Genomic DNA, 23,675 nt, shown 5'->3' with positions numbered 1-23,675 from the left:
AAATAACAGTAACAAAACAAATAATACATATTTTCTTTTCACCTTCATCGTGCTTAAAAGGCTACACACATTCTCACTATAATCGCTTTTTATATCGCTTATTTTCTCGAAAAAAAAAAAAAAACAACACTGGTGATTGGTAAGAGTTTTCAGGAGGGACCCTCGTGAGTCACGTGACAGCTTGACAACAACCTCACGACTGCATTTCCTGAGAGATTTGTTTTATTTATTTTAGACGCTTTACCCAAAGAAGCGGTTTTATTCTTCTGCTGTTGTAGATATTATGATGATTTTGTGATATCTGATTATTTACAGCAACGCTCGGGTTGGTAAAGAAGCCTGCCAGGTACGTGCAGTGTTTAGTTGCTAGCGAGGATGCTAATATTGCTAATATTAATTAGTGCTTTGTCGTTTCACTGATATTCCTAAACGCCTATCAGATTTCATACAGATTTTTATTAGGTTTGGTTTAAAAAAAAATTCAGGTAATAATCAACAAATTTACAGGCAAATGTAGTGTGCAGTTTATTTGTGCATGCAGAACTTGCATTCACAACTGAGTATTTATAGTTTTATATATATATATATATATATATATATATATATATATATATATATATATATACTGAGTCTGTTATACTATTTCTGTAGGGCATCTCAGTATAAACCCCCCTGCAGCTGGTTGTAGGCAGGATTGGAGAAGGCTTGAAGAAATGCTGTTTGTTTTTTCGTTTATTTATAAAATGCAATCTAACTGAGCCAACAGATTAAAATTCCAACTCAAATCAATATTTGGTGTGAGGATCCTTTGCCTGCAAAACAGCCTCAGTTGTCAATCAATTTGCACACAGTTTTTGAAGGAACTCAGCAGGAAGGTTGATTCAAACATCTTAGAGAACTAACTATAGATCTTAAATTGCTTTTAATCCTTCTGTCTCTTTATGTAATTCAATTCAATTAATTTTATTTGTGTAGCGCTTATAACAATGAACATTGTCTCAAAGCAGCTTTACACAGATAATGTGGTGATTAAAAGTGAATATGTTCTTTATAAGTAAGTTTGTCCCTGATGAGCGAGCCGGTGGCGACTGTGGCAAGAAAAAACCTCCCCGAGATGGCATAAGGAAGAAACCTTAAGAGGAACCAGACTCAAACCATCCTCATCTGGGTTGCACCAAATGTCCATTTATTGCAGATATACAATGTTGCGGGGTACAGTGATGATGATCAGAAGCAAAAAGTAGTCCTGAGTCAATGTAGCAGACTGTTGACATTAACTACATTTCAAATCCATCCTCAAAGTGCCGTTCTTACTTCGGAATTCCATGGAACCACCCAAGGCGTTGATGAGAAACCGTCCCAAGCTGCACAGAGTGGCCTCCAATCAAAGAGAACACTAATCCCAGACAGACACGATGACGCAGAGATCAGGGCCCTGTGGGGGCTAAAACTATTACTCATTACTTTTTATTATTCTCTACACTGAAGATGGAAAAGTGAATTAAATTTATTTTTTGTCCTCAAAATTTATAAAAAAAAAACAAAAACAAAAAAACACATGTACATAAGTATTCACAGCCTTTGCTCAATACATCTATTTTTGGGCAGATTCTCCCATTCTTCTTTGCAGAACCTCTCAAGCTCCATCAGTTTGGACAGGGAGCATCTGTGCACAGCCATTTTCAGATCTCTCAAGAGATGTTCAATCTGGTTTAAGTCTGGGCTCTGGCTGGAAAACTCAAGAACATTTAACAAGTTTCCGGTAGCCACTCGTTTGTTAACTTGGCTGCGTTGTCCAGTTAAAAGCTGAACCGTCACCCCAGTCACCACCATGCTTCACTGTAGGGATGGTATTGGCCAGGTGATGAGCGGTGCCTGGTTTCCTCCAGAGATGACACTTAGCATTCAGCAATCTTTGCTTCTCGTGGTCTGAGAGTCCTTCAGGTGCCTTTTGGCAAACTCCAGGTGGGCTGTCATGTCCCTTTTACTGAGGAGTGGCTTCTGTCTGGCTACTTTAACATACAGGTCTGATTGGTGGAGTGCTGCAGAGATGGTTGTTCTTCTGGAAGGTTTTCCTCTCTCTACAGAGAAATGCTGGAGCACCTCCCTCACTTCTGTCCCGATCGCTCAGTATGGACCAGCGGCCCGCTTTAGAAAGAGTCCTGGTGGTTCCAAACTTCTTCCATCTTCCTCAGATGATAGAGGCCACTGTGCTAATCGGGAATTTTTTCTGGCCCCTTCCCCAGATCTGTTCCTCGATACAATCCTGTCTCTGAGGTCTACAGCAAATCTTTTGGACTTCATGGCTTGGTTTGTGCTCTGAACTGTTATGCACTGTAACTGTGGGCCCTCATATAGACAGGTGTGTGCCTTTCCAAATCATGTCCAAACTACTGAATTTACCACAGGTGGCCTTTTTTAAAACATTTTTTAATAAATATGCAAAGATTTCAAACAAACCTCTTTCGGGTTATCATTATGGGGTATTGTTTGTAGAATTTTCAGGAAAATAATGACTTTAATCTATTTGGGAATAAGGCTGTAGGGCTGTGAATACTTCCCGGATGCACTGTATCTGCCTGTATTTCTCAGCATTGTGGACACAATTCATCCTCAGCAAATCTCCAAATCTATTTGCAGAAATGCAGCCCCATACCTGCAGCATGCTGCACCTGCTGCTTTTTCTGCTCCACAGTTCTTATGGTTTTGTGCATAGTTGAGTTGCTTAGCATTGTTTCTATGTCAGAGGTATGGCTTTTTGGCTGCAATTCTTCCATGAAGACCACATCTGGCCAGACTTATGTAAAAGGTGTACCTGAGTATTTGGTGATGGCACTGCTGGACATCTAATATTGAAGAGAAGTAAGCATGATGTGTCTTTCATCAGCTTTCTTGGCCAGCTTCAGTTATGCTTCTCAGAATTGTCTGTTTCTCTGTGCTTTTTCAAAATCGCTTGAACAGCACATCATGAAAACCCAGTATGCTTTGAATCCTTTGCCTGGGACAGACCTTGCTGATTAGAGGTTGACCGATAGTGGATTTTACCAAGACCGATATCTAGTTTGGGTCGTACTTGGCGATAACCGATAAATAACCAATAGTTTTTAAAATTGATACTGGATAAAAAACAAAACCAAAACATAACACGTCATGTAAAATAGCTGTGAACTTTATTACAAAAATGTGCCAAATGAAATAAATATGAATATATTAATTATATTAATACATTAGAATAAAAAATATATAATATAGCGCTCTACATGCAGTCTCACGCTCCAACAACAGACACAATCTGGGAAAAACGACAGTGTCTGTGTTTGGCTTGTGTCTTCTAACGGGATGCCATGAGTGTTCCATAATTAGGAATGTCATTTCCTAAAGTTAAAGCATTGGTGTGAGTCTGTGGTTGGGCTCAAACTAAGGAAAGAAGCCAGAATACTGTGAAAGAAGAGGCAAACCAGGATCTTGTCAGTATCTCTGCGCTGGAGCAGGTGGTATAAAGGTGATCGAAGGGAATTTGTTTTAGTGCCCAGATCAGATGATGTGCTGTTAACAATTGTTTTAAACCTTTTTTTAGAGCTGAAATATATTTGCTTCAGAAATGCATTTGATGCCTAAACAGCAGTGATTCAGAGGGCACAGTGAGAGGTGTAATTAATGCGAACAAGGTGGATTGTTTATTGATTTCCTTCAAAATCAAACATTTTTTTGTAGACTTTTTTGTAGACTTTAAAGGACAGATGGCAGAACGTGTGTTCTTTTGTGTGTGCGTTTTTTAGGTTCCCTAAAATGGTTGCACCAATTTTATATAAAAGGGTTACAGCGTTTCTGTTAAAAAAGTTTGATTTGATTCAGAGAAAGCATGACATGAACCCTGTAGCGCATTATGGAATATTAGTTGGCTATTTCTTTTTATGTGTGGAAGTAATAGTTTATGCCACATCATTATATTATCCTAATCTATGAGACATAATTGTTTCCTGGTTGAGCTGCTGCCCAGCAAATGAAAATCGCACAGGAGTTCACAATCTACGAGCGAGATCCTGTGCATTCATTTCAGATTCTTTGGCATACTCTTATTTAACTTGCAGTTTAACTTGGAGCTAAGAATAAATGTTATTATTCAGAATTATGGTTGCAAAATTCCATTTTGAAGACTGGAAACTGTCCATGGAAATGAAAGGGAATATATGGGAATTAACAGGAAATTAATGGGAATAAACTGGGAATTTACAATATTGCAGGTTACCCACTAACAGAGAAATTTAATGTAGTTAAAAAAAAGAATCTTGCAGCATAATCCTGGTTAAAACCGACAAATTTAATGCAATTTTAGTTGAATTTCTACGCTGAACATTGATTAATCACATGCACACAGCAAACTTACTGCAGGGCAACTGAGGCCACACCCCCAACATGCACTCTGCATTCATCCATAACATAACACACACCATTTCTTGAGTCCTGCACGAAAGATAATAAAAAAAAATGTCTCTCTTGGCGAATATTAACGTAAATTTCATATATATTACATACATTTATGTTTAAAAGTTCTTTGTGCTGTGTGTAAGCTATTGTGAAAAGTCAAAAATGACATTTTTAGAAAATCTGTATTAGTTTAAATGCATGTTGGCCGACCGAATTAAATATTTGTTTGTATATGATACAGTTTATATAAATTTCCTCAAATTTCTAATTCATAATTCCCATAAATTCCATTGTAAATTTCAAACTTGGAATTTTTCAAAAAATTCCCCAGATGACATTCCCATTGAAAGTTTTACCAGAAATGTTCCACCTCTTTGCCCCCCTATTCAAAATAGTGATACGTTTCTTTTATATATAACATGTAAGAGCTTTACAACTCTACTACTTAGGAAGCCCATGAGTACCTAACTAACTTTTTTCTTACTTTATAAATGTATTGACCCAGCAGAATGGATCCTACTGCCTCTGGAGTCTTCTGCAGCAGGATGCTGAGCATGGTCAACTCCGAGGACGTAAACGCAATCATTCAGGCCCAGAGACACATGTGAGTTCTTTTTTTTTAAATCGGCAAGTTTTCATACAACTTTCTATAAAGAGGCTGTAACTCGAAAAACACTTGTATAACTCGTTGTCCAGGCTGGACCGCTTCGAAAAGACCAACGAGATGCTCATTAACTTTAATGGCTTGTCCAATGTGCGGCTGCAGCAGATGAACGATCGCTTTCAGCTCCACACTCGCACGTTAATTGAAATGAAGAAGGACTTGGACAGCATTTTTCGGCGAATAAGGTGCTGTGGGCATACGTTATTATGTTTGCTTGGCATGAGATACGGGGATGAGGGACAATTTTTATGTAAGTGGACTAATTAATAGTAAATTATTGCATCTTTTTCAGGACACTGAAAGGCAAGATTGCTAAGCAGTATCCAGAGGCCTTTAGCAGTGAGTTCCTAACTCATTATATTACCCATGAACTACCCCAAAATAGTCATAGTAGAATAATACATTGATATAGTGTTTTGCACAATGCCAGAGGAGATGGCTTCAAATGTTTTTCCTTACGAGAGATATTAGGATTTATTAACATGCACAAATATGTACATTTTAAATTATAATCTATTTTACATGCAGTATGTCACCAGTAGAGTGTGTGATTTCAGTGTCTGAGTTTCGGCTAAAAGGTTTATTGTCCTCTAATACATTTTTGGTACGAGAGCAATTAAACATTTTTGCGTCATCACAGCCTGAGCACCTATGCATGAGGTGGTTTCGAAAGGTTTCGAGACTAGTTCTGTAACACTCCAACAGATGGCAGCACAAGGCTGCACGCACAGTCACAGAGCGCACCGACCTTCATAAGTCAGTGTGCAAAAAGACATCATCCTGTGTACATCCGGAGCAACAGGTGCTATTCTGACCACATGCGTTACCATGTTTCCTACTTTATCATGGACAACGTAAAAAACTGGTTGCTCCATGACGACAATGCACCCGATCACTGAGCCCTCCTCACGCGTGAGTTTCTCGCCAGAAACAACATGATCTCACCTCCGCACCCACCCTACTTGCCAGATTTGGCTCCTGCTGACTTAAGAAGATAAAGATCCAGATCAAAGGTTGCCGTTTTGACACCAATGCGGAGATCCAGCGCGAATTGCAGAAGGTTCTCGACATACTTTGAAAAGAAGACTTTCAGGACACATTCCAGAAGTGGCAGGAACACTGGAAGTGCTGTATTGCTGTGCAAGGGGACTATTTTAAAGGTGGTAGTGTGTAAACGTAGATAAATAAAGTACTTTCTTTTAAACAGAACCAGTCTCAAAACCTTTTGACACCACCTCGTACTGCTGTTTAATCAGTTCTCTTATAAAGATATGAAATTTGAGGTTTAATGTTAAGCTTTAAACCTAATTTTAAGTTCAGTCCTAATTTCTTTAATGGAATTAAGCACCATATGTAGTCCTTTTTCCCCCCAGTTTTTCAGTTGTAGTTTAGCTCTAAAATCTTTCTTCATCCACAGACGTTCGTGAAACCTCCAGTCTGGAGGACGACGACGATGACCTCGACCCTGTTCCTGCCAGTATAGCCGCCACCACCACCACCGCCACGTCAGAACAGAGCACCGAATCTTGCGACACGAGCCCCGACGTTATCTCGCCGACCATCAGCCGATGTTCCGAGGAGCTTTCCCAGGAGAATCCGGACACTCCGACCTCAAACAGCCCCGAGAGAGCAGTGCTGCTGGATGAAGGCCCAGATTCAGTCAATATATAGAGAACCTACAGAATCACTTTGGACATCAGAAGAGCCTTGTACTTTGCGTAAATTAGCTCTGACATTACGCTTCTTCAAGTCCGGTCATGTTAACATTCTACACCTAGACATTCTCCAGAGCTAAAATATGCTGTAAGCCTGTTCGCCAAATGCGTGTTAATCAAATCGATCAGGTTTGGAAGTAAACTTTTGTCAATTTTTCTTTTTTTTGAAAGCTTTGTATTATATTATATATGTGATATGTTTTATAGTTTCAAAGTTTCATGTCAGATTTAAATAACATGCCTTGCCTAATAACGCTCATCATTTTACTCTGTAACTCACGCTGGTTTAAGACAAAGTATTATAAAAGCATTGCTCCTTTAACTGATGTGGAACATTTCATTTGAGTGTCTGTAGAAATGAGACACTTTGGATTGTCTTGGTGGTGTCTTAGATATTCAAGCTGAGACAATTATATTAAAAATGAGTGTGTGGAAAGACAGGTTTGATATCACATTCTAAACATAATTATCAACAATTGCTTTCGTGATGAACGAACGTTATGTGGATTTTATTTACAAAATGTGCAAATATAACCTTAAATCAAAAATCCTGAATGTGTTAAAGTTCACTTGTGATTACAACAAAGTTGACCATTTCTTCAGCAAGCCAGGTTATATTCGAGTGGTATTTTGCATTATTGTATTTAGTGTTCGTGTATTTGTTCAATTTTTTTTAGACTGATTTCGTGCAGCGAGACCAAAAATCCGTTTGCCTGTAGAAAAAAATACTAGGCGTGTAACACAAAATTCACAGTTTCCGCACCTCGGCATTCAACTCACGGTTCGGTTCAATTTCAGTACTGTTAGGGGGAAGAAATGCTAAACATAAAATTGCTTGTTGTTTTTTTTATTAATGCAGTTTGTTCAAAATGTTAATAATAACATCAGTTTACTGTTGTTTTTTTTTTTTTTTTACAAATTAAGTAATCTAATAAATTGCCACAAATTTAATTGGTTAAATGAAATTAAATAATTTAAAAAATAAAAAAAATATTAGTTTACATTTGTTAGACCCCATTTGGTTAATACAGATGTGTGTGTGTGTGTGCTTTACATGTAATATAAAATGTAAAAAAAAATACAATCTACTTAACTATTCTATTTATTTCAGCATACTTTAAAAAATGTATTCATTCCCTTCATTCCTCGTTCATTCACTTCCTCAATATGTGGAATTGTCAGGATTCTGTTAAATGTTAGTAAAAAAATATGCAGCTACAATATTTAGTTTATATCACATTACTTATAACGAAATTGTGAGTTTTATGATACGCTTTGGAAGTCTGAATCATGCGAAAATGTCAACGAAGAGAAGAAGCGACCCTGTCAGCAGAATCAGGGCCCCTGTGTCCTCGTCTTAATTCAGTATTTTACCTTCATTTTATACAAATCCCACAGTAACTAATAATAATAACATTTACTCAATTAACAAACATTATTACTCTGTTACTCAAGTAAGTCTTTCCATAAGTATTTGTATTTGAGTAACATTTTTTGGCTACTATGCCCATCTGGTGAAATTAAATGTAAAATCTGGATTCATGTCTAGCTGACAAATGTTTCGTGACAATATAGATTGTTAAATGTACAATAAAATACACAGATGTCCTAAAAGGTCATGCATTTTAATATAGTTTTCTTCCTATTTTCCTTGTGATGGACACAAAATTGTTTTCTCTTAATCGTGACTTTTTGTGATCCCAACATAAGAGTTTAGAGTTTTCTCGTGATTACGACTTAATTTTCCCATTATCTCAACATAAAAGTTGTTTTCTCGTGACCACAACTTAATTTTCTCATTAGCACGACTTATTTTTCTTCTGATCTCACCACAACAAAAGATCTTTTGACATCAGAAGACGTTTTCGCGACATGATTTTCTCGCCATTCTCACGATCTTGACGTAATTAAGTAGTGATAACTTTTATTGCCACAAATGGTTCTGGTTATTTCTAATGATGTTGCAATGATGACTGCCAAATCAAATACTGATCATGAGGAATAACTTTTGTTCACAATATGTGATATGTTGATATCACAAGAAAATCAAGTTGTGATCACGAGATATAATGCATAGCCTCTTAGGATTTCCTTTAAAAAAAATACAAACAAACCCCCAACTAAACACGGGAATTGTGAATGGCCCGTACCGAGGCTTGGCTCGAAGGAATCGACTCACTAAATGGCAGGAGTGGAAGAAGAACAACAACTCCCATGATGCACCATCAAAGGGCATCGTCACGACTCCACTCTTCAGCCTCAAAGCCCCAGCGGCTCGGTGTGCTTACAACATTGTTCCCTTTCCCTCCGTGTGGATGTTGACTGAGGCCGGTTTCTCACGGGGAACGTTTGGTTTGGAAACGGTGCGTCAACCATGATGATTTAACAGAGTTCTTCTCCAGGTAGGTGTAGTTCCACTGAGCTAGCTTCAACTAGCGCCTGGAATTACAGGTGTCCGCTAGCCGTAGCTGCTTCTCCCGGCTGTTGTTTAGCCTCCGGTCGCATTTAGGGGGCTGTAAAGCCGTTATTAGTTCCTGGTTCCGGTAAACATCCTGCCTGCTTTAGTATGGATGTAATAGAGTCGCGAAGAATCGCTAAGAGTCCCGAGTCAGAACAGGGTGCTAGCTGCTAATACAGTGCTGCTCATGGACAGTCTCCAGATGTGCTGCGATTGATCTGGTGCTCTTCCTCACAGGTTCAGGGGTGGACTGTTGCTCCAAAGATGCGCAGACTGTCTCGGAAGAAAGCTCTGAATTTAGTAAAGGAGCTGGATGCTTTCCCCAAGGTTCCTGAGAGTTATGTGGAAACAACAGCAAGTGGTGGAACCGGTGAGTTTTTATCCTCCTTTGATCACTCCTTTCATTTCATCTTCAGATTCCCTTCACATTGGATCTGGTCCTGAAGGTCCAATAGGTGTGTTGAACCAGGAATCATCACAAATCTCCATGAGCACGGTTGAGGAGAACCTCACGGATACAGTGAGACATGATTACATGAATCTCATTAAATTTAATTGTCTTTTTCTTGTCCTCAGTGTCTCTGATTGCCTTCACTGCCATGGCACTGCTGGCCTTCTTTGAGTTTTTCGTCTACCGGGACACGTGGATGAAGTACGATTATGAAGTCGATACGGATTTTTCTAGGTAATTGTTTTTTTCCGCTCTGTAATGCATAACCCATGGTGTATAATGGAGCTACATTTGTTTGTGAGATTATGGACCCATCAGTTGGACTGATTTGTGTGTTTCATCTCTTACAGCAAATTAAGGATTAATATAGATATTACAGTCGCCATGAGGTGTCAATGTGAGTACGTTTTGTTTTCGGCATCCCAAAGCTAATGTGATAAAAGATGTGCAAACATGCCTAACCTGTTTAATGAAATCCGATGTGTTGAACTTGAACGGCGGATCCGTCTTCCTTGGAACTGGATAAAGGATTTGCCCTGACAAATGCAGACTTTTACAGTGTTCATCTAATCTAATTTTACTCCGATCAGGCATAACATTATGACCAGCTGCCTGGTCCCTCTTTTGCATCCAAAACACTCCTGAACCTTCGAGCATTAACAGCATTAACTTCTTCAGCAGTTTCAGCTGCCCTTGACCCTGTCGTTGGTTCACCACTATTCCTTCTTTGGACCCCTTTTGCTCAAATCTGACCATTGCCAACCAGGAACATTCCACAAGAGCTGCAGTTTTAGAGATGCTCTGACCCAGTCATCTTGCCATCACAATTTGTCAAACTCGCTCAAATCCTTACGCTTGCTCATTTTTCCTGCTTTCAACACATCAACTTTAAGGAAAAATTGTTCACTTGCGGCCTAATAATCCTCCTACTAACAGCTGCCATGATGAAGAGAAAATCAGTGTTTTTCTTCTCACCGCTCACAATGTTATAATGTAAAGCCTGATCGATGTTTATTCTGCAAAACTGAAAAATATGCACAAGTTTGTTCGTTCGTTCTAATGAATTTGTCCTTATCTGCGTAGTTGTGGGTGCAGATGTGTTGGACCTGGCCGAAACTATGGTCGCATCCGATGGCTTGAAGTATGAGCCGGTGAGTATGAACCATATGCAGACAGCTGGTGTAATTAGTGCTTTGTGTCAGTGGTTATAACATGTTTTATGGCTTCGTTGCAGGTGGTGTTTGAACTGTCTCCTCAGCAGAGATTATGGCACAGGTAAATGAACCGCACAGTCTCGCTGTACTGATCTTATTCCTTTATCTGAATGTCTGATGCCTAAAGGATGCACCTTGAGGATCATTTTTACATGTACAGATTAAGGGGGACTTTAAAATGGGCTGGTTTTTTTTTATTTTTTCAAAAATGTTTTTTTATTAATCTGATATTGTACAAACTCTGCATAAGTCAGTGATGTCAAGTTCAGATTTCGAGGCTCTCGTTGACTGAACTGAATTGAGTTCAGTGCTGGTGTTAAAGAAAAACATTGCTCGGTATCTGTTAAGCTCATGAAGTGCATCAGTGGTTCCGGTTGCATATGAAACGGTGGATTTTCTTTTTACGGATGCGCATAAACAGTTCTGAAAATTGAAAGGCTTTAAAGATTTATTAATACACACTTTTTATACCATACCACTGTTAGATTCTTCTTTCTGATTGGTTAGAAGGTGTTCATTTTGTATAACAGCAGCTCTGGTATCATTGTAATTTTAATTGTCATTCTTTGTAATTGTGATAGATTTCTTGTATTTATTTCTGTAGTAACAGCATACACAGGGATTTCTATCTACATGGTTTGTTTTACAGATAACGGTTTAGTTCATATGATGGACTTTTTTTCATTAGGATGGATTTATTTATTTATTTGGAAAGAGAAAACGTATACTTTTACAGGTTTTGAGTACGGAGGTTGACTAACAATTGTTTAATGACTGTAATTGGGAGCAATAACAGGGCTTGTTTTTATTGTTGTTTTTAAATTGTTTAATTTACACCACAGCCACAATAATCACTTAAATATACAACAATGAACAAGTTTTGTTGCGCCCACCCCAAGACAACCAAAGACAAACCTTTTGGAAATATAGGAAAATGAATATTGTTTTGGGGAGCAGTCACTCCACTTAGTGTCCATAATGAAACCATTTATTTTTGTTAAATCAGCACACTCGTGTTTTATTTTCTATGTACTCTACAGATAAATATTGCGATGTATATGAATAACCAGAAGGAGATTGTGTTATAGACATGCATGCAAACTCCATTAGAAACAAGCAAGTTTATTTTCATGTGGGTTTTTTTTTTTCGTCCCACCACCAGGACACTCCTGCTGATTCAGAACAGGCTGCGTGAGGAGCACTCCCTCCAGAATGTCCTCTTTAAAAACGTGATGAGAGGAGCCCCGACTGCATTACCCCCGAGGTCGGTCCTCATCTCCTCACAGTCTGTTTTCCTAAAGGATTCTTCATGCAGCATCAGATATGCGAGCAAGCATGCTGATTAAAGCTGAGAATCGCAGCTGTTATCATGTTGTGACAGGAGTACAGTGAATCAGTGTCCTGTTGCCTTTCTGTCTTCAGAGAGGACAGTCCCACGCAGCCACTGGACTCGTGCAGAATACACGGACATCTCTACGTTAATAAAGTGGCTGGAAACTTCCACATCACGGTTGGCAAGTATGCATTACCACCTTATCATCAACCCCTGCACTGAACGTTATACTGAACACGCTTATAATTGGTGATACCAGTGGTGATGCAATTTTACCAGTTTGTAAAACAACTTGTCATTATGGTGGAATGGTTGTATAAAGAATTCTGAGTTAAATGAATTCTTTAAGGTCCTTTCATGCAGTTGATAAATATTATTCAAGAATGTATGTGTATATGTATGTGTATATGTATGTCTCTGTGTCTCTCTCTCTCTTTCTCTCTGTGTGTGTGTGTGTGTGTGTGTGTGTGTGTATAAATAATTTTCTAATATATATTCCTGACAAAAATGTGCATGAAATTGAATGATGAGTATATCATATTTAAATATTTTTCCCATTCAGAAATATAGTTAAGATTCTTGATGTATACATAATTAGGATTACATTAAAGAAAAGGGGGAAGAAGTGTGCATTGTGCTGAAGAGGGGTACTGGAGAGTGGCTAGAGGGGGGAGAGGAAGGGAGGGACTCTGCCCGGGCTCCTAGGCTTCAGGCCGTGATAGAAGAGCTGGCTCTGTCCTAACCTCTGACGGCGTGAAGGGGTCGGGGATAGTCCTGCCGCAGGGCTGTGGAGTGTCCCGCGTTTGTGAGGCGATGCAAGGGTCTGGCAGAAATCCTCTACACTGCTGCCATTTCTGCCTAAAGTGACTCACTGACTTCATCTTTTTATATGTTTCGCCTTGCTCAAAGACAGTGAGCATCCGCCACTCTTATCAGTTGCCTCCAGCCGAGTCTTGTCTCACCACCTCATCCTCCTGCCAGGTGCTCTGAGCTCTCCTCAACAGCTGTACTGACTCGCCGCTGTCCATGCAGCCCCTAACAGCAGTGGTGTTCGGAGCGTTGCTCTTCCTTGTGTGTGGGTTGGGTGCCCGAAGTCACAATACACACACACATATACACATTTTATGTTAATGCTCGAAAGGTAAGAATGTTTTGGCAGTACAAAGGGGACCAACACAATATTAGGCATAATGTTATGCCTGATCAATGTAAATTGGAGGCACACTTTTCTCTCGAATGCTTGCTTTCCCTTTACTTGAGCTATCATTATAATGTGCACAAAGTAAGCTTCTTGAAGACCTGGCTTGCTAAGGTTGGAGTAGAAGAACTCTAGAGTCCTGGACAGAACGCTGACCTTAACCTCACTGAACACTTATTGGCTGGACCGCCTCACCTGACATCAGTGCCAGACTTCACTAATGCTTTTGTTGCTTAACGAGCACAAATCCCAAATGTGTCTTCGCTGAGTAGAAACCTAGCGATAACATGCTCCTCCAGCATTCAGAATGAAACACATCCATTTCTGTATCTTGTCACATGAGCGTGTGTTCTTTGTTGCAGGGCCATCCCACACCCAAGAGGCCATGCTCACTTAGCTGCACTAGTCAGCCATGACAGTAAGTTTCACCTTATAAAATGCATACGATTTTACTTAAAGGAACCCAAGATTGACACGGCATCGCTGTTTTAGCTTTGTATAAATTTGCGATGGAAATCTTTTGCATCTGTTAACATTCAAGTAAAACCACGAGGCTGCAGGCGATTTAATGGGGAAGCAGAAGTGAAACGTCATTTATTTCCTTTAGAAAATTTGTTATGCAAACCCATTCTCTTGTCTGTGTAGAGTCTCTGAGCTTTGCTGCACTTTTACATGCAGTGTTCTTATCAATCCACAGCTTACAACTTCTCCCACAGAATAGACCACTTGTCCTTCGGCGAGGAAATCCCAGGCATTCTGAACCCGCTAGACGGCACAGAGAAAGTGTGCACAGATCGTAAGTCGCCTGTCGAACAGGTTACACAGCACATACACATCAGACATGCAAGTGCATACCAGGACATCAAAAACTTTGTCGTTACACATTTATTCTGCGTTTATTATTATTATTTTTTAATCGCAAAAAAGATGAGCAAGACCTTTTCATATTCTCATAAGATCACATGCTTTATTTTTTCCCACTGTATCTTTTTTTTGTGCTCTTTTCTCTTTAACCCAGATAATCAGATGTTTCAGTACTTCATCACCATTGTACCGACCAAACTGGAAACCTACAAAGTGACAGCTGATACTCATCAGTACTCTGTTACAGAAAGGGTAGGTTCAAGAAAATCTATTTCACTTGCACTTTTTTTTTTTTGTATATCGCTTTTTACAATGGACATTGTCTCAAAGCAACTTTGCAGGTTATATAAAATAATGTGTAAGCAGTTCCTTCTGAAAAGGAGTGCCATGTTTGGAGCCACTGTCTGATTTGAAGAAGTGATTTAAAGCATCAGATGTTTCTGCATACATCTGGCTTTACCTGCCACTAGGGATGAATACCAAGAACCTATATTTTTTTGGGGACTGGTACGTAATTGGGTCAATACCGGACTACCGATAAGCTTGAGGACAAACGCTACCGATACAATGTAAATGCTACACATCCCTACCTGCCACTGAACACTGGTCTGTAGCATTGTAGTCGAAAGTAAAGCAGATACACAAACAGCAGTCCACATGGCCCTCGCTCTATTAAGTCTAATCTAATCGTGTATTTTGGGATATTGGTAAATAAAATTCTAAGCCTGAATTTGCATTTCAAAGTTTTTACCAAATCCTTTTATCCTTATCTAATTTTAATATAAAATAGGGAAACCCCTCGGATGCGTAAAGATGTACTACATAGACGTTTTTTTGTCTCTCTCTAATTTTCAACAGTATTATTGGGCTTCTAATATAGAATTAATGTTACAGTGGAGATTCCTCTTTGTCTAGACGTTCTCTGAATCCAATTGTTAGAGCATCTTGAATCAATTAAGACGCGCTTACTGACATCTCAATGCAGGCCCCTATTGTAAGAAATCATATGTTTACTCCTTCGACTGTAGATGCTGATTTTAATCGCTGGGTAGAGCAAACACTTGTTACACTAAGCCTAAAGTTAGACAGTTGGAACAATTTTTTTATTTATACATTTTTTCCTTCAATTGATTTTTAGATCAAGTCAAGATATGGATGTTCACATCTTAGTCACCTTTGCTTGCTTGTCCACATCGGTTGTTATAGCAACAATGTGGTTTGAGGCTGAGGAATATAGGGGAATCAGAAGTTTCTCAACAAACTACGGCTTCCTACCAATGCCACAGATAGGCATGTAAGGGCTTACATATAAGAATGTTTAGGCAGAAGAATGTGGTATAGACAGGATACAGACAATAGCATTGTTGTTCTTGTAATTAATATCAGAGGTCAAGACATTGGAGCATACAAACAAGCCTCAGCATCATGGACTTGAAGCACGGCCATCTTTCCTGATGCATTAGGACAAATCTAAATAATTGTTTTAATGCCTATGCATTGGCTTTTATTCAAAATAGTGTTTTGTTTTTTCTTTTTTTTCTTTTTTTCCCTAACAAAAAGTAGAAGGCATTATGTTGTTGGACTTTTATTTTGATCTGTTTGAATTGGGTTTTAGGGCTCGCAGCATTTTCACGTCCTTCAATTATAAAGTTTGTAGTAGAGATGTTAAAAAGGAAATGGCTTTAAGCTTGAGGACAAATGTGAGTCATGCTGACTGGTGTTTTGGTTGAACCTAAAAAAAAAATCGAAGAAAGAAACGGTCAATATAAAGCCCTAAACTGAACTTTCACCCGCACAGCAACTAATACAACGTAGCTATAAACGTTCTGCTTTGATTTCATTGCAGACGTATTTGTTCTGTTGTATATGTATCTGTTAAATCTTTTGGGCATGTGGTTGCAGGAGCGGGTGATTAACCATGCGGCAGGAAGTCACGGCGTCTCTGGAATTTTCATGAAGTACGACCTCAGCGCGCTCATGGTCCGGGTAACGGAACAGCACATGCCGTTTTGGCAGTTCCTGGTGCGATTATGCGGCATCGTCGGAGGCATCTTCTCTACGACAGGTAAAGTCAAATTATACAGGGTGGCTGTTTTGGCGGTGTATAACAAGAAAAACACTGAGCGTGTGAGTACTGTGTGTGATTTTGTTTCGTTTTTTCTTCCTCAGGCATGCTGCACAACCTGGTCGGCTTCTTTGTAGACATCATCTGCTGTCGCTTTAAACTTGGAGCCTATAAGCCCAAACAGGTACTTTTCTTTAAATAAGGTTTGATTCCAGTAACTTGAGCTGTACAGCCTGATATCATGTTACAGCGTCTTTATATTTTATTACAGTGCCACTGAATCTTCTTTGTAGTTAAAGCAGTGCAATAGAATATTTCTATCCCCTAGGAATAGCTGTAACTGTGATCCTCTGTGTTGTAGGTCAGTGTCGTGGATGGGCACGCAAACAGTCAAACGCCTCTACTGTCAGAGAACGGTGGACTCTAGCAGCACAGTGCTGGTTCCCCCTTTACCTGAGGATCTTCTCTACCTGGAACACAAGCACACCACGGACTGAACCAACCACGCAGCCCATAGCTGCTGTCATTATTGACTTCTCTGGCAATGTGGTATTGTGAAGGGCTGCCTGCTCCAAGCACATAACTGTAACTCAGGCTGTGAGCACAAGTATTGTTTGGATGCCTCAGCGTTTCCGTCATTCTGATACCAGTGTCAATCATCTGCCCTCTAGTAGTTTTTGTGCTTGCGAGAGGCAGCAACTTCATTTGGAAACCAGCCTGATAGTATATACATCATGTCTTGGACTGATTTCTTCACGGCCATCACTGCGCTCTTCATCCACAATCATTCACCATCATTCACCTTTTACCCAGATTCAATTGATATACAATTTTAAAATGTGGTTTTTTTTGTTGTTTTTTTATTAGCCATTACTGATAAATTATGACTTGAGAAATGAGTGCGGTAATTTTGAAATAAATTCAGTGAATCAGGAAAATCTGTATGAATCATAGCAGTATTATGATTTACGTGGAAGTCACGTCATGTTTGATGGCATGCGATTGATTAAATGTGTGTGGATACGGTTATGTATTTTTATTTTCCGGGTTTGTTTTTTTAGCAGTTGGACACTTTTTTTTTTTCCTCAGGATGAAGTAACTCAAAACATCTTTCAAAATAAATGATGAGTGATTGTGGGAGTGGGAAAACAGACAATTCTTTGGCTCTGCTTTGTGTAAGACAGAGTATTTGGTCAGTAGAAGTTGTTGAGCAGTGGGTAGGGAGCTTGTGGAAACTCTTCATGAGCTGGGAAAAGAATGGAAAGACAACTTCATCACTCCATATTGTGATATGGAGAATTTTAGCGGTTTTAGACAGATAAACTACGCAGAAGTGTGACGTTAATACATTTTAAACTCATTTCCCATTTTACACAACAGTTACTGCTCCTATTACACGTTCTTCACTCATTCTGTGTGTCCTTAACCAGAAGGGTTTGAATTAGAATGGAATTTGTACACACATCTGATAGACCCTGTACTGGTTCGAGTCCTTTGCCCTGATTTGATAAAAATTTTGATAAAAATGTTGATATTACCATATCAATTGTACTTTCATAATAAAAAGCTGAGGTAAGGAATTACCACCTGGTATACACAAATCGAGACAGGTGTTTAAAAATTATTAAATAAATGATTAAAAAAAAAGGTACTCAGCAGCTCAAGAACTCTTAGCACGGATTTGAACTGTAATTAGTATCAACAGTCTGATACAATTGCTTAGGACTGCAATTCTGCATTTAATTGCCTATCCCTGAACCTCAAGAATGATGGAAATAGAATGAATGAACATTTGGTGTCACCCTAGATGAGGATGGTTTCCCTTTTGTGTCTGGTTCCTATGAAGGTTTCTTCCTCATACCATCTCAGGTAGGTTTTTCTTTCACAGTTGCCACAGCTTGCTCATTAGGAATCAACTTTATATATTATATAATAAGGAACAAACATAAAAACATCAAACTTACACATTCTTTTATACAACTTAATAACTGCTTTATGTCTGTAAAGCAGCTTTGAGACAATGTTTAGACAGATATACAGATATGTTTATTTATATAAACATATATATATATATATATATATATATATATATATGTGTATAGATAGATAGATAGATAGATAGATAGATAGATAGATAGATAGATAGATAAATATGAACATATATTTGAGAAATAATATGGAATTAATTTAGAATATATATATATATATATATATATATATATATATATATATATATATATATATATATATATACACACACACACACACACACACACACAGGTAGTCGTCGACTTACGACCTGTGCAACTTACGACCATTACGACCACAAGCCAGCTTCCGGCAGCACTACCATCTCCGCGATTTTGAAAGATAAGAAAGAATTCGTGAATTAAAATGTTGTAGAGATGATACAAATGGCATAAAATAAACAAATACTTCTTAAAGATGTTTATAACATCATTTTACAGTACTGTACATATAGCCTACTCCACTTACGACCAGATCGTGTTACGACCCTCTATCGGAACCAATCGTGGTCGTAAGTCGACGACTACCTGTATATGTATGTGTGTGTGTATATATATATATATATATATATATATATATATATATATATATATATATATATAAACACAGTGATTTCCATCTTATGACACTCTGTGATGTGTATAAAAATGCAGATTGATGATAAATGTAGCTCAAGATGGAAAGAGGAAAGATGTAAGCGATTTTGAAATGGTTTATTGAGCAGGATTGCAAGATCTTCACTTACGAAAACTCTTCATCTGGCTGGGTTTACATTTAGAAACAGTGACTGAAGTAATATATTGGTTTAGACTTAGGAAGGAAATAAGGAAGGAATATGTGGTTAAAAGCAGATAATGCTCTGCAGATGATGGGGGGGGAAAAGGGCGCTGCAGGTGTGATGTTACCAAAAACAGAAGTGGATTATAAAATGGCTGTGGTGAAATAAAAACAGCAGTTAAGGACAAAGTGATATACAAGACATTCTTTACTATACTTTTAAATACTAAGCATGTGAGTACAAAGCCATATATTTTTTTTAATCTTTACTCATACACACCTTGCCCCTGTTGGGCCCTTGAGCAAGGCCCTTAACCCCCTGTGTTCCCGGGGTGCTGTATTATTGCTGAACTTGTGCTCTGACCACATCTTCCTAACATTATATGTGAAGAAAGAACTTCATTGTGCTGTAATGTTCATGTACAAGTAATGTACAAGATTTTACTGTTATATATTTAGTTCCACTTGTGATTTTAGAGACGGGACACAATGGTCAAACAATATATACATTTCTTCTGACTAATCATCCTTATTCTATAACTAAAAGTATATCCTGGTCTCTAAAACAGATTCCACCCCAATCCACAGACCATGAGGGCTCATTTAATGGTTTAATAAAGATGAAAATGATCGAAATAACATGCTTTGGCTTTTTTTCAGGTATCAGATCGAGGCGTTAGAAAGCACTCAATGCCAGAATATAATATTAACAGCTGTTAAGAGATTCACTCGAGCATACTGTAGTTCCGGAGACTAGTGGCATCTATGTCAAGATCAGATCAGTGATTGGTGGAGGTCCAACACTTTACACTACACACTTTTTCACCCATTATTTCCACCTACATCTCTTCTGTTTACTTCCCTCTGAAGTTCAAGCCTGGAGAACACTGGACACCCCGAGTGCCAGATCAGCTCAAAAGACAATAATCCAGAAAGGTCTGGAGAAGAGAGCTGCACGGGGCAGATTTTTCAGTTCACGTTTCCCATCCGCAATATTTAGTATATCAATTTGTTTTATTGTTAATGCACCGACTGCTTTTTTCCCCCTCCTCTGCTTTTTTCCTCACGCTTTCGTTTAGAATATGAATAAAACAGAAAGGGAAAATTTACAAATATGTTTCGTTTTATTCAAGTTTGACTTTTTGTGTATATGATGAAAAAGGCATGAACAAGGAACCTTTCAGAACATCAACTGATTTATCTCTTATAAAAGCAGCCCATGGTTTTGTTGTGTTGTATGTTCCTTAATGAAGAAATAATAATATAATAATAATAATAATAATGAAGTAAAATATGTAGCACTGAGTGAGTCTCCTGTCTTCTTTTTTTTTTCTTTCTTAGTTGCTATTGATGCCACTGTGCAGTAGATACATAACCGTTTATTTGTTTTTAGTAATTTATTTACATTTTTAAGACCATTTTGTGGAAGTCCCACGAATGATTTTATTCCCCCGCACCCCGCGGACACATGAGAATTTTACCGCCCGCAGGTCATTAGTCTGGAGTTGTCCTTGAATGTTTCTCAGCTCAGCACTCATGTTTCTGCATCAGCTGAAAAAGATCTCTTGCAGCACCTGCAGCGCTTCATGATCAGAATCGCTCCATGACTTCTCCTCTGCAGACTCGTTCTCTAAAACCACTGACGAAGCTGCACACTGCTCACCACTGCTGCACCGTCGCTCCTCTAAACACTTGCTGTATTGCAATGTTTCTTGCTCGGCAATATCCACATCGGCCTCCGAAATTTCGGAGTCTGTCGTCTCTTCAGGATCAGTCTCTGGAATCACGGTCAATTCAGGGTTCAGCGGAATACGTCTCTCTGCTGCAGCCATCTTTCACATAAAGATAAACAGGGGTTAAATGATTAACAGAAAGGACATGATAAGAGGCATGGTGCACAAAACTAATTACCTTTATTTCTGCTCTAAAATCTCTTCGAGAGTTGAAGAGGGCTCAAATGTAAAGGTGACACAAATTGATTTCGAGGTGTAACCCTGCTGGAAAATGTGTTTTAATCGTTTGCTAGGTTTAATTACGCTGCCTGGCCAAAATAAAGTCACACAATATTTCTTCTGCTTTGAGTACAGCATGCATGCGTTCACTGTGGTATAGTTGCAATACGCTTATGCAAAACCACAACATTTATTTCCATCCAGAGCTGCATTCAACTCTCACCTAGATCTATAATGAGAGAACCAGACTGCTGCATGAAGTCTTCTCCAGCACATCCCAAAGACCCTCATTGGAGTTAAGGTCTGGACTGTTGTGGCAGTCCATGTGAGAAAATGATGTCTAATGGTCCCTGAACCTTTCTTTCACAATTTGAGCTTGATGAATCCTGCCATCATTAAAGCCTCACGGATTTGTAAGGCTGCATGGTGGTTTATATAGAAATGCTTTAACTTTCACAATTAAACATAGCCATGAGTTCTACTGTTTCATTTTTTTTTTTTTTACGATTTCATTTGACCAAACGTTTAAGAACATTTAAGATTTTTTTCCCACACAAAGATGATACACCAATATCCTTCTAATTTTAAATAATTTAATGGACAATAAAATGTTGGGGTTTTTGTATCAGCAAGACTTTTTTTTAGGACAGAAAAGCAATATAGCAAAATACTGATTACACCAGAATCATCTTGCAATGAAAATCTTCTGTGGGAGTTAAGCTGATGGGTGTACAGCTGTTGATCATGATGAGTATCACATGTTGTAATTTTAACTGGATAAGAAGGAGGGTAACCTACATCGTCACACCTGGATGGAATATAAAGATGTCTTGTAGTGGATATATACTGTATTTACTACTAAAACTGCAAGACTGTCCTTGCACAGGTGTGTACTAATGATAGAGATTTTCTATCTATTTGCTCAAGTGTTCAAGATCTAAAAACACTTGGAACCATAATCATGTTTTTCTCCCCTTCAATGATAATCCTCAATTTGTGCCACCATTATAATAAATGGGTGGAAAACTTGTTTCACAAATGACAATATTAGTGTAAGAAGTTAATGGTGACAAATGAAAGAGAAAGATGTTTTTCTAACTGGTGTTAAAAATTGTATAAAAGAGAAAGTACAGTCTGGGTTACTTTTCAGTGCTTCCATGGACTGGCTCGGGTTTATTGCTGCTTTTGACTTGATTTGACTTGAAATCTTTCGACTTCTATCATCTGAAATCACAGCTACTTTGCTAGATTGTATTGCCAAAATACCAGTAAACAACCCATACTAAACTGGTCAAACTGAAAGATCTTTACCAGATGATAAGCTTTTTTTTTTTGGTTTCCTTTTATTATTTTTTTCCTCCTCTTTATAGAAAGCCAAATTTATTGCCCAATGTCTGAAAAAGTCTTTTCCCCCAATGAAACCTTCACCTGTGTATGATCTCTCTTTAAAACACTGAGTGCTGCTTCCACAAGCTCCTGTTCATTCATCCAGTACATCATTCTGCAAAACAAACAAACAAACAAACAAACAACCCAAGATGTACCTTCTGATTTAAAACAAGTAACTCAGGAGGGTAAAATAAGTTAAAGTTTAGACTATTTCTCTTTTACCTTTTGGTGCACTTTTTGCGTCCACATTTGTTGGTGTTTATTTCCAGTTTCCTTTTTACACCTTCTCTGAGAATCTGTTTTTCTCTGCCTATTGTATCAGATGTGAGCATCCAGGCTGGAAGGTTCCGTTTTCCAGACATAATGAAGCAATATTTAATTTATCCAAACGAATAAATACAACAACTACTGATAAACAGGATCCACACTCAGAGAAACACCAAACACTACTCCTTGTGGTTTCCTCTGTCCCATAGCCGCCATGTTTACATTCTCACACTGGGTGCGTCTCAAATCAACTCTCCTGTAGTGTGGCGTTAATAATTAGCATAGTTATTCAAAAAATACCCGGATTGGTAATAATTATATCCTACAGTCCATCTCAATCAGCAAAAAAGTGCCCTTATTCATATAAACAACTGTTTACTACAATCACAAAATCATTTATTTCTTTAACCAATTAAAAAAAAAAAACATTTTTCAGTAATGGCTATCAAAAATAGTTTATGAAATCATGGAAGCCAAGTGAATCCTTCTGCAAACGCTGTCTCTAATTAGTAGTGTGGACTAAAACATATTTCAGAAGTATTTCTATCCCCATCATAGGATGCAGTCATGCAACTCGTTCAACTTCAAACGAAGATGGCGAATGTTGTACTGCGGGTGATGTTGCTGTCTTCACGCTCAATACCAGTTATTCCTATTCAATCTTCAGATTTCCTTTTTGTTTTCTTTGTTCGATGTTCGCTTGCAAATGCATCGGTTCAGTGCGACCAAAAGTGAATAAAGCTGTTGATGGAACAGATGCAGAACTTTTTTTGCAGTATAGGGGATTTTTTAGACGTTTCGTTGTTGGTGTGTAGATGAGCAGTTTGTGAAAATATCTGTAATTCACAGTGTTATGACATATTTCCTTTCTG

General features: G+C 38.4%; 3 protein-coding genes across 4 annotated transcripts; 2 read left to right on the top strand and 1 right to left on the bottom strand.

Annotated features, from left to right (window-relative positions):
• The first annotated feature begins 179 nt into the window (after positions 1-179).
• kxd1 (KxDL motif containing 1) lies at positions 180-7,355 on the top strand. 2 transcript variants are annotated; one of them, XM_046849520.1, is made up of 5 exons: positions 180-346; positions 4,934-5,032; positions 5,125-5,277; positions 5,385-5,431; positions 6,510-7,355. In XM_046849520.1, exons 2-5 carry the CDS (start codon positions 4,938-4,940, stop codon positions 6,761-6,763), a joined length of 549 nt encoding a protein of 182 aa, XP_046705476.1. In that variant the 5' UTR covers positions 180-346; positions 4,934-4,937; the 3' UTR covers positions 6,764-7,355. The 2 variants fall into 2 exon arrangements, with proteins under 2 accessions (XP_046705476.1, XP_046705475.1); XM_046849519.1 differs by having other exon boundaries at positions 182-346; positions 4,937-5,032.
• A 1,670-nt stretch (positions 7,356-9,025) lies between these two features.
• Positions 9,026-17,527, top strand: ergic2 (ERGIC and golgi 2). Its single transcript, XM_046850358.1, has 14 exons — positions 9,026-9,209; positions 9,503-9,635; positions 9,842-9,950; positions 10,067-10,113; positions 10,800-10,867; positions 10,951-10,991; positions 12,093-12,194; positions 12,353-12,448; positions 13,824-13,879; positions 14,159-14,257; positions 14,480-14,577; positions 16,228-16,390; positions 16,495-16,574; positions 16,752-17,527. The coding sequence occupies exons 2-14, from the start codon at positions 9,530-9,532 to the stop codon at positions 16,815-16,817; spliced, it is 1,131 nt and encodes a 376-aa protein (XP_046706314.1). The 5' UTR covers positions 9,026-9,209; positions 9,503-9,529; the 3' UTR covers positions 16,818-17,527.
• Positions 17,528-20,300: 2,773 nt separating this feature from the next.
• si:ch211-127m7.2 lies at positions 20,301-23,037 on the bottom strand. Its single transcript, XM_046848784.1, has 3 exons — positions 22,759-23,037; positions 22,576-22,648; positions 20,301-21,027 (listed from the first exon to the last, which is right to left on the bottom strand). Exons 1-3 carry the CDS (start codon positions 22,896-22,898, stop codon positions 20,743-20,745), a joined length of 498 nt encoding a protein of 165 aa, XP_046704740.1. The 5' UTR covers positions 22,899-23,037; the 3' UTR covers positions 20,301-20,742.
• Positions 23,038-23,675: the final 638 nt, after the last annotated feature.

Source organism: Silurus meridionalis, chromosome 5, assembly GCF_014805685.1.
Source record: "Silurus meridionalis isolate SWU-2019-XX chromosome 5, ASM1480568v1, whole genome shotgun sequence".
Lineage (NCBI taxonomy): Eukaryota > Metazoa > Chordata > Actinopteri > Siluriformes > Siluridae > Silurus > Silurus meridionalis.
The sequence above is the reverse complement of the archived record's forward strand: the minus strand, read 5'-3'. Positions and strand labels throughout refer to the sequence as shown.

What these genes read in the sequence shown, in the direction of transcription:
- kxd1 (XM_046849520.1), top strand. Translation starts at nt 4,938, where the DNA reads ATGGATCCTACTGCCTCTGGAGTCTTCTGCAGCAGGATGCTGAGCATG. An exon ending in AGCATTTTTCGGCGAATAAG is followed by an intron (nt 5,278 to 5,384) that starts GTGCTGTGGGCA and finishes CATCTTTTTCAG; the next exon opens with GACACTGAAAGGCAAGATTG. An exon ending in GTATCCAGAGGCCTTTAGCA is followed by an intron (nt 5,432 to 6,509) that starts GTGAGTTCCTAA and finishes CTTCATCCACAG; the next exon opens with ACGTTCGTGAAACCTCCAGT.
- ergic2 (XM_046850358.1), top strand. Translation starts at nt 9,530, where the DNA reads ATGCGCAGACTGTCTCGGAAGAAAGCTCTGAATTTAGTAAAGGAGCTG. An exon ending in AGAGAAAGTGTGCACAGATC is followed by an intron (nt 14,258 to 14,479) that starts GTAAGTCGCCTG and finishes TCTTTAACCCAG; the next exon opens with ATAATCAGATGTTTCAGTAC. An exon ending in AGTACTCTGTTACAGAAAGG is followed by an intron (nt 14,578 to 16,227) that starts GTAGGTTCAAGA and finishes ATGTGGTTGCAG; the next exon opens with GAGCGGGTGATTAACCATGC.
- si:ch211-127m7.2 (XM_046848784.1), bottom strand. Translation starts at nt 22,898, where the DNA reads ATGTCTGGAAAACGGAACCTTCCAGCCTGGATGCTCACATCTGATACA. An exon ending in CGCAAAAAGTGCACCAAAAG is followed by an intron (nt 22,649 to 22,758) that starts GTAAAAGAGAAA and finishes TTTGTTTTGCAG; the next exon opens with AATGATGTACTGGATGAATG. An exon ending in TAAAGAGAGATCATACACAG is followed by an intron (nt 21,028 to 22,575) that starts GTGAAGGTTTCA and finishes TTTATGTGAAAG; the next exon opens with ATGGCTGCAGCAGAGAGACG.